Below are 18,354 nucleotides of genomic sequence, written 5' to 3' on the forward strand. Positions count from 1 at the left end.
GGACTTGCTTTTGTCAGCTCCGGAAACGAAGGCTGTGAGAACGGAGCAACCCCTAGGGTTGCCATATTTCAAGTTCCCAAATAGAGGACACTGCCTGGGAGAGGGGGAGGAGGAGCCGGGGACAGGGCCGCCGGGGGGGGGGGCAAGTGGGGCAATTTGCCCCAGGGCCCGGGCCCCGCAGGGGCCCCCATGAGAATATAGTATTCTATAGTATTGCAACTTTTTTTTATGGAAGGGGCCCCTGAAATTGCTTTGCCCCAGGCTCCCTGAATCCTCTGGGTGGCCCTGGCCCGGGGAGCACTTGGGGGGTGTCAGAGGAGTGTCTGTGTACTGTGGGGGTTACTTGGGGAGTGCTGAAGGGAAGGGATATTTGGAGGGCACTGGAGGGGGTACCTGCGGCAGGGGAACTGACTGGGAGTGGGCTGCCAGTGCTGGGAAGGATGGGCTGGCTTAGCAGGGGAGCCCCACTTCTTCTTTCCCCCACCTCACCCCCTTCCCCTGTAGTCCCTAGCCCCATGGCACTCACCCTTGTATAGGAAACAGGATGCTGGCCATATAGCAGGGGTGGCCAAACTGTGGCTCGTGAGCCACATGCGACTCCTTTACCATTAAAATGCGGCTTGCAGAGCTCCCCACGTCCTCCCCAGCTACCAGACTGGGTTGGGGGGAACTCGGGACCTCTGCCTTGTAGAGGGGTGGTGGGGTAAGGGCTTCTGCCCAGTGGGGAGGGGGAGTCTCAGGGATTCAGCCCTGCGGGGCGCACCTGCCCGGGCTCAGAGCTTCAGCAAGAACAGGGCTGAAGGCCCAAGCCCTGTCAGGTGCGCCCCGGGTCTCGAACTTCTGAAGATTGTCATAGGTGGCTCGCGGGGTCAGTAAGTTTGGCCAGCCCTGCCATATAGGGTACCCAGCAAACAGAGAAGGGGAAGACATTCAGCACCAGGAGACAGTGTCCAGTTGCAAAGGTATTGGCAGGAGAACAAGCAACTCTATACCACCCCCTCCACTCCCGGCACCGGTCTCTTTATGGGCGGGGACAATGCCACCCCTGCCCCCAAACTATGCCCATCCATGGACTCCGGCTTATGCTGCTTGGCCCGATCCTTTGGGGGCGGGGGGGGGGGGGAGGGATGACTGATGCCATTGGGCCCTATCCTGCGCTGCCCCATTTTTGCACCCCCGCCCACTCTGCACCCTGGGCAGCTGCCCCTCTCGCCCCAGTTACAGCCTTGTGCTGCCCCTCTTCTGTTAATACAGCTGGCAGAGGTTCTGCTCCAGCTGTGGTGCCCCTCCCCCATTAATATAGGCGGCAGAGATGCTGCTCCATATATGAAATCCCTCCCCATTAATGCATCTATGCAATGGTGCTTCTCCAGATGTGCTCCTTTCACGGGGTTAATTCAGCTGGCAGAGGTGCTGCTGCAGATGTGAAACCCCGCCCCATGAAGACCATCCGTGCAATGGCGCGTCTCCAGATGTGATACACCGCCCCCTGTTAATGCAGCGAGCAGAGGATGTGCTCCAGATGCGAAGGCCTCTGCTGTCTTGCCATTGGCTGAGACAATAGCAACCGCTGGTTTCCATTGGCCGAAAGGCGGTGCGGGAGTGGAGGTGATTGGACGAGCGGTGCTGGGGCGTAGCTGCCCGCTCCCCCTCCTCTGGCCGGCGACTCCCGGCAGGCAAGTAAGTGCGGCTGCCCCAGCTAGTGTCGATGCCCGTGGCGCGAGCGCTCGCACTGGGCGGTTCCCTCGGCCCTGGAGCCCTGTTGCCCGGGCCGCAGCCCGAAGCCGACACGCTGCCTCTGGCCGGGGCCCGGGAGCAGGCGGCGGCGGAGCGGCGAGGCCGGGCCATGGCGAACGGCGGGGACGAGTGCGCCCGGCTCCAGGCGAACGGGGCCGGCACGGAGCTGGAGGCCGAGGCCGTCTACGCGCAGGAGGAGTTCGAGTGCAGCAGCCGGCGCTGGGGAGCCCAGCACGTCGGGGCGCGGGAGCTGGCGGAGCTCTACTCCCCAGGTGCGCGGGGGGACCGGGCAGGGGCTCTGCCCCGATGGGTAGGGGGCGCGGCGGGGTCGGGGAATGGGGGGCTCTGCTCCGGGAGTGGGTGGGGGGCATAGGGGGCGTGGTGATCGGGGGAGTTGGGGAACGGGGGGGTGTAGGCGGTATGGGGGAACGGGGGGCTCTGCTCTGGGGGTTATAGAAGTGGAGGGGGGCTCTGCGTGGAGGGTTGGGGGGAAAGCAGTCCTGTTCTTCCCCAAGTGATGCCCAAGCAGGAAAACACTCTCTTTCCTCCCCACCAACCCCCCGGTGGCTAAGCTACAACTTCAAGCCCCCTCCCCTAGGCCAGGCAGATGTTGGAGGGAGCAGCCTCAGTTGTTCCTGCACCCCCAGAGTTGAGTGGTGTTTCTTTCCCCCTTGGATCAAGCAGGTAACTAGGTATGAACCCTTCTTTCCTTGGGCTAGGGCAGGGGTAAGCAACCTATGGCAGGGGTAAGCAACCTATGGCACGTGTGCCGAAGGTGGCACACGAGCGGATTTTCAGTGGCACTCACACTGCCTGGGTCCTGGCCACCGGTTTGGGGGGCTCTGCATTTTAATTTAATTTTAAATGAAGCTGCTTAAATATTTTAAAAACCTTATTTACTTTACATACAACAATTGTTTAGTTCTATATTATAGACTTATAGAAAGAGACTTTCTAAAAACATTAAAATGTATTACTGGCATGCAAAACCTTACATTAGAATGAATAAATGAAGACTCAGCACACCATTTCTGAAAGGTTGCCAGCCCCTGGGCTAGGGCATAAGCTCTCAGACTGGTAGCATTCATTTGAAGGGACTTGTCCAAGGGGTCTGACTTCTCAATTTGAGACCTGAGGAGGAAGCCCCATGGCCTTGATGCCTTTGTAGCCAGACAGGGAATTTCACTTGAAGTGAATCCCATGGGGATGGGATGTGGGAGGAGGGCTGGGCCTGGCTTGGACCCTCATGCTCTCTGTGGAGCAGCTGATGATTTGAGCTGAACTTAACATGTCAGGTCTGAGGAGTGTGTCTGAGTGGAGGGTGGTGCTGAAACCAGGCTGCCACCTGTCAGTTTTCTTGTAATTCACTCTGCAGGGCAACGAAGTATGCTCCATAGGGGCCACCATGTGGCACACAACTGGTCAAGTCAAACCACAGGTTAGGGTGTTTGGACCAGGAAAAGTCCAGTGATGGAGGTCCATAATGGATGTGGAATGGACAGTTGGGCGTGTGGGGCAGTAAGTGCACTAGTCTGGAACCCATGGGAGAAGATGGGAGAAGAACAGATGCTTGGGTAGAGAGGCGGTCTGAGGAAAGTGCAGTGACAGCAACAGGGCCCTTTGAGGTGACCAAGAGGGAGACAGGCAGGAAGGAAAAGTTATTATGAAGCTCGGTAGTGAACAGGGTTTGGGAAGAAAAAGCGAGTGGAAGGGAGGCAACAGAAGACTGCAGAGTCGGGGTGAAGCTGGGAGCCTGAGAGAGCCACTTTCCAAAGCTAAGTGAGCTTTAGGCGATTTCCTTACTGCCTGGAAAGGCAAAACGCCGCCTTCCTTGGCTCCAGACAGCAAGGCCTGTGCATGCCAAGAGAGGCATAGGGCTGGAGCATGTGGCAAATCAGCTACCTAGCTTAGTTGTCTCTCCCAGGTCCGCAGAGGGAAAAGGCTGACAGGAGAGATCTTTTTATTCTTCAAACTACTAACACAACACAAATCCCCCCCCCCCCCCCCCCAAGATCTAGACATGGAAGTTACTGTTAACTTCCCATATCAAAGGGTTTTTTTGTCATCCTTCTTGGGAACACTGTGAAACAGCAATGTCCCACACTTGGTATCTGTGTTCAGTGTGATGTGTGTCTTGTGAAGATACCTGGAATGAACTCATCTGAAGCAGAACTGCAATAATATACACTTAATGCGAGGCACTCCATGGTTTTTCTGTACTCTTTAGATGAATGTTAATTGTTTGAATTTATTATTTTTATCAGTAATACCCAGCACTTACATATCCGTTTTCAAAAAGAGATTGCAAAGCACTTAGAAAAGATAGTTGGCTGTATCCCTATTTTACAGATTGGGGAAAGTGAGGTATGGAGAAGCTAAATGACTTGCTGTCTAGGCCAAATAGTTGAGTCAGACAGACTGGAATCCAGGTCCCCTGATTCCAGCCCCTAGAGCATGCAGCCTTCCCTGTTGCCTAGCAAGAGAAACTGTTTCCCTTCCCGCACCCCAGTCTTGCAGTTCAAGTCTTGTCTCCTGGCAAGGCAGTATCAACAGAAATATTCATGGCATTGGCATGTACTAGTGATATAGTGCTTTGAGATTGGGGCGGGGCGGTTAATTTTTTTCATACACGTTATCAAACTTTGCTGCGTGTCATTTTTTTAGCCCTAACCGTCAGTGTGCAATCATGCAGTGGAAATAGCTGCAGAAACTCATCCTAATATTCCTTTCTATGAGTAGAAAAATATATCCTTTCTTTGGAATGAAGGGTAGAGAGTAATTTTTGATGCCATTGTCGTTTCCAACAGATTCCTCCTAAGATGAGAGCTTAAATCTTCAGAAAGAGAAAAAATACATATTTCAGCACTCAGTGAAACTGTGCCTATTATTGCTGTTTCCAGCAAAACAGCCATAAATGGCAGTTCAGCTAAAACAGCTTAGCTCACAGATTTGAGGTGATTAGGAAAAATAAACTTCACACACAGGCAGAACATGAATATCAGTGAATGCATTTAAGTGTCTTAGCTTTTCAGTTTTCTGGATTGTTTATTTCAAGTGACATACCCACTTGAACTTGTTTCTCTACATTGGTCACACCACAGCTGTGCTGAAAGATCAAACCATTAATCCAAGTATGCTAACCTAACCCCAGCAGTGACTGCCTAGGCTTCAAAGGAAGATGGCCAATAATTTACCTTGCTGACTTTGTGATGGTTTATAGCGGAAGAACTTCTTCCTTACTCTCTCTAGTGGTCTGTTTACTCTCTGAAGTATGAGACTACTACCTTTACCTTCAGCTACAGATAAAAATTAGGGAGCAGTGCATATTGTGGATTTTGTAGGGGGTTTTATACCAGTAACTCACTAATGCCAGTAGGAATTAAATGTGTGAACCCTTTATGCACTGGTGGGAACACACTGCAAGTTCCATAAGTAAGCATATTCTGATGCTTTGGGGGTCCAAATATGAAGCTAGAATGATGACTGTGGGGGAATGACAGATAGTTCCTAGGTACATCGAGAATATCTACATGGAGAAACTTCCTGGCGTAACTATACTGCTATAACTTCACAAGTAGACATTTTTATTCTGGAATAAGAGTGCCTTTTTCCAGTTCAGCTCATGTCACTTTGGCTTATTTCTATAATCCTTTTTAAAAATGGTAAAATGCCTCTCTGTTTGGCAACTATTAAAGTTCAAATGTTCCATAAATATCAGGTGATCAGTGCTGACTTGCACTCTGGTCAATCAATTGCAAGTCTGGCCAAGATTGGAGCCATATTCCTGGTTTCAGTTGTCAGTATGAAGAAAGTGGTCTTAGTATCCCTAGTATGCAGAGTTCCAGGGCTCTAGTCACACACCTTGGGTCATGCGAAGAAGTGCCTTGGTCTTTCCCACATTGTCAACTAATTGCTCCTTGTGGACCTCTCAAGTTAGCTCTTCTAATCAGGGTGCCGCTTCTCCTTGCGGAATGTGGGTGTTAATTAACTTTAATTTCGGGTACCTTGGAGGCCTTTTTAGAGCAGCCTTTCATATTGTTACCTTCTGCCTCTTTGAAAACCTGTTCTTTTTGGTGTTCCTTTAATGACTTTTGCTCTTTTTACAAAGTCATCTGCTATCCCAGGATCCATCTATACAATTTAGATACGTCCATCCTTCTCCGAACAAAATTCTGCAGTGGTGAGATTAGGACATGTTTACCTTTAAAGATTCTTATTCCCATCCAAGTCTATTTCTGACTTATTAAAGCAATGCTTTCTGGGCATGCCATATTACTCAGCCTACTGGAGAATAACAAAATGCCCTGCTCGTCATACCAGACCCTTGATCACCATGATTTTTTTTTGCTCCTCCGTATACAGCTCAGCAAGGTTTTCCCTAACAATTGGAAACAGGTATTCAACATAAGTTGGCACTGATTGACTGTTTTCTACACTACAAAAAGTATCCCGTACTGATGGTTGATATAGAATCATAGAATATCAGGGTTGGAAGGGACCTCAGGAGGTCATCTAGCCCAACCCCCTGCTCAAAGCAGGACCAATCCCAACTTTTTTTTTTTTGCCCCAGATCCCTACATGGCACCCTCAAGGATTGAACTCGCAACCTCTGGGTTTAGCAGGCCAATGCTCAAACCACTGAGCTATCCCTCCCTTGCAACAGGTACATTTGAACTAGTGCTGAACATGATTTATCTGTAAAAGTAGTGGCTAACTATGTTCAGCACCTTTTCAGAAAAGAGTTAACTTGTACTTGACAATGCTTACAGTTAAACTGTGTTCAGCACCAGATCAGCTCTGTTGCTGCTGACATCTGTTGTCAGCAGTGAGAGAGTTGCTAGAGCAGATGAGATCTAAGAAGCGGGAGTGATTGGGACTTCTCACATCTGGTAGAATATTCAGAATATTCATGACCAGTAACTACATCAACTGTTATTCTTACTGGCCACTTTAAAAGATTGTAAATTCACTTTTTTATTTTGTCTGAGGAAGCAAAGGCATATCAGATAGTGTCTCACTGTCCTAAACTTAAGTATCTCTTGATTAGCCAGTAGTGGATGCTTTCTAGCTCTGATTCCCTGCAAATCAGAACCTTCCTAGAGTGTAATTCTATCCTGAAACACATGCTTCCTCTTTGTAAAGGTAAGGAGTGAGCATTTGTTGAAATGTGAAGAACTGTAGCAAGATTCAACTGAAATGACTGATTCTTAGACCGCACCTTCTTGTGTCTTCCCAAATGTCTCAGAGTATCTTGTCATAGCTGTATGCCCTGTTATTTCACAGTACAGTAGAACCTCAGAGTTATGAAAAACTTGAGTGGAGGTTGTTCATAACTGACATGTTCATAACTCTGAACAAAACAATATGGTTGTTCTTTCAAAAGCTTACAACTGAACGTTAACTTAATACAACTTTGAAACTTTACAATGTAGAAGAAAAATGCTGCTTTCCCTTTTATTTTTTTAGTAGTTTAACACAGTACTGTACTCCCCCCCCCCCCCCCCCTGCTGCTGCCTGATTGCGTATTTCCAGTTCCAAATGAGGTGTGTGGTTGACTGGTGTTTGTAACTCTGAGGTTCTACTGTATACAAAGTTCTGCATGTGACTGGGAGTCAAGACTCCTGGGCTCTATTCCCAGCTCTGTCACAGACCCACCTTGGTTAAGCAATTTAACCTGTCTGTGCCTCTGTTTAACACTCAGAATTATCATGCCTCACAGGCATTCACTGGGGGGGGGAAGGTGTTATTAATTTGAGATGACTAATTTGAGGTAAAATCCTAGGGAAGATTAGGCAGTTTATTAGCAGGCTCAGTTAAAGGCTGTCAGGGAGGCTAGTCTTTATTGTTTTCACACAAGTTAGCAAGTAATATTAAACTCCCTTGTTTTAACTAACTCAAGTTAAGGGTTTTTTTCCTAGTAAAGATAAGGCCGTGAAGGTTTGGGGGGCTTAATGCCTAAAGAGCTTTGAGAGCCACATATAAAGATGTTATGAAAGCAGCTCTGATGCGGCACAGGAATAACAGGAAAATGCGTTCTCTGGTCATTCATGTACTTGTTTGAAAGTGAAACATATAAAAACAGTTTCTGTTCATTTCCCTAATATGATGGAAGCTTTTCATGACCAGTTTTAAAATAGCCTCTGTACATGGATATGGGGGACAAAGGGTACTTCAGTCACTGTATCTGAGACTCCTAAGACTGAAAGGTAAGAAGCCTGCTGAAGGAAAATCAGCACTTTGAGGCTGAACTTCACTCCTGCTGACAACAGTGAAAATGTGCCATTAGCAGTGAAGTGGTGTGCTGCTTCCTGTTGCTGCATCGAAAAGGTGTGGCAGCTACAAAAGCAAGACCAAAGCTGCTGAAGGGCTAGACAGTGAACACTGCAAGAAGGAAACTGAAAACTATGCAGAAAGATGTTTTTTCTGTCCTTGATTTTTATTTTATTTATTTATTTATTTAAATAATGGTGCATAGCGGAGGAGTGTCTCTGACATGAGACAGAATATACTGTTCCCACCACTAAATAAGTTTCTGCCTCATCATTGCTAAACAACATGAAAGAGGAGAAACTGAGCAAATCATACAGGCAATAGATTACTATAGTACCTTGGCTTTTAATCCCAAAGTGTTTCAGATATTACTGTTAATGTGCCCTCTTTTGTTCAACAGGGAAAAGACTGCAAGAATGGATCAGTGTCATCTTATGCTTCTGTCTGATCTCTTTCAACTTCTACAATCTCCTCTCCTACTTGAGCCTGGACCATACTCTCTCAGTTATTGTTGGGATATGTAAGTAGAAGTCATATCCCACATTGAATTGTAATAACATAAATGTTCATCATTCCCTGGTCACTGAAATGCATTTTGTGAAGCTTGAAGTATATGCATGATCATAAGCATTTGTTCAGATGCTTGTCTCCTAATTGAGGAGATAGATAATGAGTATCTGCAACTAAATATTCAGTGTAGGGTGCCACTTCAAATTGAAGTTCATCACTAGTCTGGCTGTTGTTCCAACCATTTCTGTGCTCTTGTCTTGTAGATGAAATGGCTTTGCCTTGTAGAATAATGCTCACCTCTGTATGTGCTCTTCATCAGTGGACCTCAAAGAATTTTACAAAGGAGGTCAGAAGGATCACTAATTGTTCTGAGATTTTTTTCCCCGTTTTTTTTTAAATTTCTTTGAAATAATTACACGACAATTGTTCAAAAGATAAATAACTGAGTTACAAAATTAGTATGGATAACTTATCCATTAAATAAATGCCTGCTATAGAAAGTCTTTAGGATTGCAATATGCATCCGAAGAAGTGGGTTGTAGCCCACGAAAGCTTATGCTCTAATAAATTTGTTAGTCTCTAAGGTGCCACAAGTACTCCAGTTATTTTTGAGGATACAGACTAACACGGCTGCTACTCTGAAACCTAATATTAAGGTGGGTACAAAGAAAGATCTTGGTTCTGAATTGTCAGACATCTGTAAAATTTGGGCTTTTGGAGATATACGCTCTTCCTTAGTGTCTCTGATTATATTACAAATGTGGAAATAAAGACATGTCAGGAGTATCAGAATCTGAGACCTGGCCTTCACCTTCAAAATGTTAACTCTATCATTTAACTGAGATTGCAGGTCTTTTCTGCTGTCTCCTTGTTGTAAGTAATCCATAAAGAAGTGACTTTTGATCGGTTATTAATGTGTTGGACTGGAAACCCATAAATGCAAATTGGAAAGATAAAGTAAACAGATCAGATTGCCAGACAAAATCTGGTCTGTTTACTTTATCTTCCCAATTTGCATTTATGGGTGTCCAGATTGCCAGGGACAGTCTAGTCCTTTTGCCTCGCTCTGGTGGTACAAAGGGGTTGAAAGCTGACTGGATTGCTTGAGCAGAGAGGTGCTTCTGCTTAAGGGAATGCATAGCAGGCTCCTGCTCTGTTCCCTTGTCCCTGCCCTGAAATAGGGGGAAGGTGTTGGGAGAGGAGGCTTCTGGCTGAAAGCATTGTTGCATCCTGATATTATCAGCAGGAATGGAGGGTTCTTTGGCTGCTCTGAATTATACTGGAGCTGGTGAAGAGCCAAATTCGCTCCTCCTGTGGGGCACCCCTCCCACAGGCAGCACCGCAGAGAATCTGGCCTGATCACTTTCTGTACCTATTGTGGACTAGTTTGGGAATTTCTGGGGAAAATTTGTGTTTGGAACTACTAATTGCCTTTTTTCCAGACTTTCCTCATTCACGTTGTATCACATGATGTTACACCAGTGACAGTGATGCTTATCCACCTTACTAAAGTGCTCTGAGATCTACTGGCAAAACTTGTACACTTTGTTTTATTTTCTGTTACAATCATCAATACAATTTTACTGATAAATTATGGTGAGATTCAGAGGGGAAAAGGAATTATGAAAAAACCCAAGTGTGAGTCCTCAAATTGGGGGAAAAAACTACCAAATAAGTAACTAAAAATAGTAGGGAAAGAGAATACAGTAGGGAAGGCTGTAAAATGTGTTCTCATCAACACAGGTTATATGCTGTGCTACTTCACTATCTCTTTTCAGGGTTCATAGCATACAGGATTTATGAATCTGAATAGCAATTATTTTTAATATCTGATGTGTTGGAAGCTGTTTGTAGTGAACTCCTGCTATAGTAATTCTGCCTATCATGAAGCAGAACAAGAAATCAAGTATTTCAATCTCATAACTTATTTATGGCAACCTCAATTTATAGGGACTGATTCAACCCCATAGATGGAATGTATGTTGTGTGGATTTAACAGAACACAAAACTGAGTTGAAGGTGGTTCTGGTATATTAATAGAATTGGGCTCCATGTAACAAGTTGCATTCTTAACAACTTGAAATGCTGCCCAATATACAGAGGGCAAAAAGCATCCCCAGGTGCCAAATATATCTGCTTTGAAGAGTCAGCATTCTAGTGGAATGAGATTGCTTCAAAAGAACGCCACTGTGATTCCGTGTTGCATGGAGACTGTAATGGGAATCATCAGAGAAAGGATTAGAGAGAGCATGCTACCTTGGCATAGTGCTTAGCTTAGATTGTATGTTCTCCTAACTATCTGACAAACTGTAGGTTAAATACTGGTTTCTCAACAAAGCATGATGCTAACAAACGTCCCTAAAATGGTAACTTTCTGCCTCCTCTAGTGTGTGATTTTTGTACCATATACTAAGGATGAATGGTAAAGAAAAATATAAACATGGGCTTTACAGTAACTGCTTTATTAATTTAATAGAAAAGAGCATTGTGACGGGTTGGATCACAGAAACCCCCTTGGGAGCTGCCACCCAATGTACCAAGACTACTTCTATTCCTGTTTTCCCTGCCAGCTCAGGACTCCAGCACCCTGTCTTGCTGAGCCAGGCACTCCCGTCTGCTCCAACACAGACCCAGGGTCTGAATTACTTGCCCCAAAGCTGCAAGTTTACCTGAAAACAGCTCACAGAAGTGTGCTTGTCTTTAGCACTCAGATGCCCAACTCCCAATGAGGTCTAAACCCAAATAAATCTCTCTTACCCTGTATAAAGCTTATACAAGGTAAACTCATAAATTGTTCGCCCTCTATAACACTGATAGAGAGAGATGCACAGTTGTTTGCTCCCCCGGGTATTAATACATACTCTGAGTTAATGACTAAGTAGAAAGTGATTTTATTAATTACAGGAAGTAGGATTTAAGTGGTTCCAAGTAGTAACAGACAGAACAAAGTAAGTCACCAAGCAAAATAAAATAAAATGCGCAAATCTATGTCTAATCAAACTGAATACAGATAATCTCACCCTCAGAGATGCTTCAGTAAGTTTTTTCTCAGACTGGACACCTTCCAGGCCTGGGCACAATTCTTTCCCCTGGTACAGCTCTTGTTCCAGCTCAGGTGATAGTTAGGGGATTCTTCATGATGGCTCCTCTCCCCTCTGTTCTCTTCCACCCCTTTATATATCTTTTGCATAAGGCGGGAACCCTTTGTCCCTCTGGGTTTCCACCCCCCCTCACTGGAAAAGCACCAGGTTAAAAATGGATTCCAGTTCAGGTGACATGATCACATGTCACTGCAAGACTTCATTACCCACTTGCCAGCACACACATATACAGGAAGACTCACAGGTAAACACAGCCATCTGCAGACAATGGGAGTCATCAAGATTCCAAACCACCATTAATGGCCCACACTTTGCATAATTACAATAGGCCCTCAGAGTTATTTCATATTTCTAGTTTCAGATACAAGAGTGGTACATTTATACAAATAGGATGATCACACTCAGTAGATTATAAGCTTTGTAATGATACCTTACAAGAGACCTTTTGCATGAAGCATATCCCAGTTACATTATATTCACTTATTATCATGTTTTTATAAAACCATATAGACTGCACAACGTCACAAGTTGAAGATGAATACCCTAAACTCTTCTCAGCTGCTGTGCTTTCTAATATGCTTGCTCTCTGAGAAGGAGCCTTGAATAAATATAATGTGAGCTGTATGTTTCACATTGTGCCTGTGGGTGGCGGATGGGAATCTAAATCCCTGTTCAGTGTGAGCAGTGTTACTTATTATAGGATACCAAGCAAGTATGACAGCTATTGGATATTGCTTGCTCCTTGAACCTGAGCAGTAAGACTGCTTGGCCAGTTCTCAGTGGCTCTTAAACTTGTTTTTTGCTCATTTTGGTGGGTTTTTTTTTTTCTCCTTTCACTATGAATTATTCCACCTGATTTACTTAAATTTTAGAATGTTGCCCCTCTTCCCTTCTCTGTTTCCCATTTATGGGATGGTGGTGAAGAGAGAATGACATCTTGCATGGGAATTATCCCATGATCAAGAGATGATAGATAGGGGAAGAAGTCGGCAATTATTTTTAAGTACGGTGGATAAAAATCAATGGTTTTTTAAAAATCGGATTTTTTTATTTAAATTGGGTTATTTTGATAAAATGCTTTTTAAGGAAAAAACCTATCTAAAGATACATTCTAGTGCAAAGATATCTCATCATGAAATAGGGATTATAAATTCTGATTCTATAGTATGAGACAATATATTCATGTAATGTTTAAGAAAAGTTTTGTAAATGAATTCCAATAGTTCATGGATTAGGGACCCAATTTTATGGGGTTCCAGGGACTTCTGTATAGATTATTTAGGTTAATCTTTCTATCTACCCAATGGGACTCAGTGCTCAGTCTAGAAGATACCATCAGAGATGCTTAGTTTTGCAGTTCTCAAACTGTGGATTTGTCTCCAGACATAACATGCTTGTTAACAGCAAAAATGTTTTTAAATACATAATATATATAGGTGAGAAATAACAGACCTCAAATTCGTGTACACAGAGTCAATCTCTCTAAAAGTGCAAAGTTTCAAAAAGTTCCATGAATAGAAGAGTGTTGGGTGCGGAATAGGTCTGGACAAGGAGAAGTCTGGAGATAAATGTGAAAAAGGAGGGACAGGCATTAGAAACAAAAGTGAAACTGTTTGAGCAGCATATTCCAGAAGTCTTGAGGTCTTTCTGAGTGTAGCCTTCATTGATTTGAGATCTACCATACCATTCTCTCACTAGAAGGGAAAACCTATAATGGCAGCAGGCCGTAAAAGAGACCCAGTTTGGAAATAAGAACCATTCAAGAAATATATGTTTGCTGATGATGATTTAAAGAAAGTCACATCAGTGACTTAAGCACTTGGATTCAGAGACTGTTGAAGTGTTAATCTCACTTTTAACAGCAGTAGCTTCTTCTGCTGGTGTAGAAAGAATATTTTCTTACTTTGGACTAATTCATTCCAAATTGAGAAATCGTTTGGGACCTGGAAAAGCAGGAAAGCTTGTTTTTCTTTGCCACGTTATGAACAAACAGGAAAATGAAAGAGAAGATGACTGAGTTAGATGCAGAAGCCAATATTTTAAGTTTCTCATATTGACCTGGCTAATGTCGATTTTGTAATTTTTTTTTAAATATTTCATTTAACTGTTTTAATTAAAAACAACTTTAACAAAAACAAACCTGATTTTAAAAAACTTGAATGTTTAACTAAATTCAAAAATTCATATTCTTGTTTTGTTAAAATATTATATGTTTGCTGTTTAAGAAAAACATTCAGAATACATAACGCTGTTGTTTTAGTTAACTAAAACAATTTAAATGTCTGTCTGGTGATGTCCTCCTCCTAATACAGCATGGCAAGAAAATCCTCCAAATATTAATGATTAACCTGTTGAATTGGAGGTAGTTCACTCCCAATGACTTCATAAATATCTGCTTCAATTACCTTTGGTAAATGAAATAACCAAACAATCATTCATTTTCTGATATAGCTGTAAAACTAATCTGAAAATTTTCAAAATAAATCACTTAAAAAATGTATAGTGTGTACCTTCTAAAAATGAAACCTACATCTATCTCTGAGTTGTGAAGAATATGTATTAAGGTTATAACAGCCAACAAGAATGCACTTTTATGTAGAAATCCATGATTAAATCGAGTCGTCTTGACTAGTGATTTAAATCCATGATTTTAAATCAAATCCACCCTGTGTTTAACCCATAGTATCTGTTCCCAGCCGGCTTTTTTCTCAGAAGGAACAGTGATGAAAGACTGAGCCCTTGGTTGTCCCAGTTACTAGCTTAACTGATAAGGTAGCCAATTCACTGATAATAGTGTTTAAATAGCAGTGAATGATTAAAGTAGCAGAATTTGGATTCTGTGTAAATATAGTAGTGTGGAAATAGCTGATAAACTATTCAAAAATGAGTGCAATAAAGTAATATAAATGTCACACAGCAACAAACAAAGACGCTATGCTCTAATATTATTCCTCTGGAGAGGGAGATTATCAGTGTTTCATTTGATCCAGGGTTACTTAATTTCCCTCATATGCTTTCCCCAACCTTGTCTTGTTAAAAAAAACATTAAACACTTAAGGCCAAATTCAGCCCTACAGTAAGCAGGTGTATTTTATATTGACTTAAATGAGTGCACCTGCTGATCCTGAGGTTGCTTTTGGTCCATAGTCAAGGATTCTTTGACTTTTTTATAGTTGTTCTATTTCTGAATAATGTCATTCTGAGTATGGGAATGTAGAGAATTATTCATCCCTGCACAAATGGCTGGTCTGAGACCCCCTGAGTGCCTGAATCCCTGCTTTAGATGATCTCTGTCCCTGATAAAGGGTTACCCCAGGGGTCATTTTGGCAAAACCCAAAGGGCTTTGAGCTGAAGAGCAGGAGTTATCTCGTTCTCTTATTGCAAAAGGTGGCATGGATTGGTGTGTGTTAATGTTATGAACCTGCTGTTGTGTTTAAAAGTTTTAATTTAAAGCTCTAAATTTTTTTTAATGATTTGAAGCAATTAGTAACAGTGGAAAGCTCCATTATTACTGCTGTGTCACTGGAGGTCTTGAATGTTTAATTGAGAATCCTGAGCTAGATTCAATATTACCTGTCATTTGTTTGAATCCAACACTGATCAGTAGAGAGAATTGTTCCTTGCCACCTGTCTAGCCTGTGAAATGAATTGTGGGGTTTCAGTCCATTTCTAGTGGATGGCCATTGCATTACAGCATCCACTGACTGAGTTATTTGCCTCTTTTCTTGCTAGTGAAATTGCATGGGTTTTGGAGATCGGAGAGGGCCTTTCAAGGGTGAGATGAATTGATTGGCTGTGTGGGGAAGCAGGTAGTGCTGCTGCCTGTGCTGTATCTGTTCTGTGGGTAAACTGGAGTTCTGGCTGAAGGTTCCATTCACTAGCGCTACATTTTTTCAATGTAAAAACAAAAGAAGTGGGAGGAGTTATTCCCTGTGAAGGTGAAAACATGGGAAACTAGCAAAAACCTGTTTAACTGTAAAATATTAAAGGTCCAGAACAGCTGCTGCAGTAGTAACTAATAGTTTTCTTGTCATTAGTTTTCTGGTGCCCCTTCTTCGGGCTCGTTTGCAAAGTGTGTGTTTGAGCATGAGGTTCAGAGTGCCTGGAGATAAGACAGACGTGCTAACTCCACTTAAAACAGCACGCTAAAAATCACAGTGCGGATGTTGCAGCACTGACAGTGGTTCAGGCTGACCACCCAAGTCCAAGCCTGTTCAGCTCTTGGGTCCGAACTCAGGACGAGACCAAGACACAGCATCCACGCTTCAGCTCTCTAGCTCATGTGCAGCTAGCCAGTGTCTGTCTCCCCAGTCTAGGAGGCATGCTCCCAGCTGCAGTGCAGGCATACTTTACATGGCCACATTACACTCCCTCTCTGTCAGTGCCTTACAGGGTAGGAAAAAATCCTTTATTTTTTACTGTTGAATTTACTTAAAATATATTTAGTGACATTCACTGACTCCAGAAACACTGCCAACTCTAGGGGCCTGGATCTTGTGTGTGCAGGCTGTCACGAAGGCAGTCATTTGCCTGGGCGATCTGAGCAGATGCTTTTATTAGATATCATCTGACTTGGCATGTTGTAATGTGCTGTGCCAAATCATATGCTATGTGAGTCTCATGCAGGGAGAGAGGCTGGCCAAGAACTTTGTTTGGTTTCAGAACGATTTCTGAATTAAAGATTCTGTATTTGTTTGCTCAAAGGTGACCTGGAGAGGAAAGGAGAATTGGGAATGTGCCTAATCCTGGCCTTTCCTGATGTGCACAGATGGCCTGAGAGGCTTGTTCTGTTTTTTTTTTTTTTTTTTTTTTTTTTTAAAGGGTGGGGGTTGTGTGTGTGGGCTTCTGCTTGCTTTTATGTTAGAAGTTCAGGTCTTGTTTGCTGTGGATCTCTCTCTAGTGACTGGAGAGCTGTAAAAAGTCTCATTGTGAGACAAAGCTGAGCCGTTTGAAGGGGAAGTGGTATTGAGTAAGACTATTTAAAACTCTGGGGTTTTTAACACTTTTATTTAACTCCATTGCATACTGGCATGGATGTCTCTGCCAAATACTTAATACACCTGCCCTCTCTGGGTATGTCTACACTAGAAAAGTAAGTCAACCAGGGAGAGGAGGAGGCTGAGTTCTAGTTGCCAGGCCTACTTGTCAATTTCACAGCTCCTGCTGTGGAATTGACAAGACAGCCAACCACCAATGTAAGGGAGGCAGTGTCTACACAGACACTGCAATGCCTTAACTACATCATTGTAAGCCTTGCGCCTCTCATGGAGGTGGAGTTATTATGTTGGTGTAGCAGGGCAATTACGTCCGCAGGAGGAAGATTGTAGAAACTGACATTATTAGGTCGATGTAAGCTGCATTATGTCTACCTAACTGTGTAGTGTAGACCAACCCTCAGTTAAAGTGAGACCTTGGACTACATTGTGAGACAGTACCTCCCCTCTCTACCCCCCACCCGCCCCACCCATTCTCCATGTAAGAAGCCCTACTGCAAAACTAGAGAGGACGAGACTTGCCGGTCTTGACATTGTAAATGGGTTTTCTCCCTTGTTTTTCAGGCCTTCAGTATGTCATAAAGCAGCCAAAAAAACACACAAAAAAACAACAAATGCAGATGAAACTTAAAATCTTTTGTACCTTTAGGGCTGACTTGTGGTATTTGGTGTTATCTTTGTGTTTTAGAGGTTTATTAATATTGTCATCAGACTGCAACTTGACAGATAAACTGAATCCAGATTGATAGTTTTTCTCCATTTCTTTCCTCTGTGCAGAAAAAAGTGATTAGCTATAAAACCTTAACTGATTGGCTGCTTTGTTGTAAAAGTTGATTTTTATCTTAGTTACCTTAAAAAAGGTTGCTTAACTCTTATGTTACCTAAGTATCAAGTATGATCTATGTTGACTCTAGAACAAGTTCGAAGTCTGTCAGGATTAAGAGAAATTAATGTATTTTTTTTAGAATATAAGGTGCTTGGATATCCAAGTGAAGAGCGCAGTATAAATCTTGGTAGACAGGAAATTTATCCCTTCATCTTTTTGAGGTAGATGCATTGAATTCCACGCTGTCTCAAGTTACATACCCATGTGAGCACACTAACTCCATTAGAGCTAGCACAAGTGTGTCTAACCCAAGCTGGGAATCACACCAGTGTAAACATATGTACATAGCCTGTTCTGAAAGAATAGATGTCTTGGTTAGAAAATCCCACATTCAGTACTGTTGCAGCTGCATTGCAGACAGGTGCAATGATTCTTATAAGTATGTAGCTGAATGCTCTGGAATCCCTCAAAGTGAAAGGTACTCTAGAAATGTACGTTATTTTATAAAACTGGGCCCTTTACCTTGAGCCCTACACATACTGCACCATTGAAATGCTGCCACCTTTGGGGTGGAGGTGCTAGCTAGTGCTGCCGGAGGGAGTGTTGAACAGCCACGCTAGGGGGCAGACACAGGCCTTGTATGAAGCGCACCATAGGATCCTTAAGGTATATTTGAGTATTATGTTATCCTCCAAAAGGGACCTCCAGAGTAAACTGCGTGGTACTGCAAAGGGCTGCATTGATCCTGCTCGATTGGAACCAGAGACTTCAGAGAGTGTTAGTGAGCAAAGTCTCTTGCCACACACCAAGCCACCCAGGAGGTGAACTGCTGGGGGGAGGGGGGTCTTTTTAGCAAAGGGGGAAGTCTCCCTTTTGGTTCTCCTGCAGCATCCTCTACTATACCAGCCTGCACTG

General features: G+C 43.6%; 1 protein-coding gene across 1 annotated transcript in view; it reads left to right on the forward strand.

The window, feature by feature from the left end:
• The first annotated feature begins 1,708 nt into the window (after positions 1-1,708).
• The window catches only part of PEDS1 (plasmanylethanolamine desaturase 1), a 34,848-nt gene continuing 18,202 nt past the window's right edge, over positions 1,709-18,354 (forward strand). Inside the window, exons 1-2 of the mRNA XM_065415020.1 lie at positions 1,709-2,009; positions 8,408-8,527. Of these exons, the coding sequence (XP_065271092.1) occupies positions 1,709-2,009; positions 8,408-8,527 (421 nt within the window). The remainder of the gene's footprint in view (positions 2,010-8,407; positions 8,528-18,354) is intronic.

This window comes from Emys orbicularis, chromosome 12 (genome assembly GCF_028017835.1).
Source record: "Emys orbicularis isolate rEmyOrb1 chromosome 12, rEmyOrb1.hap1, whole genome shotgun sequence".
Classification (NCBI taxonomy): Eukaryota; Metazoa; Chordata; order Testudines; family Emydidae; genus Emys; species Emys orbicularis.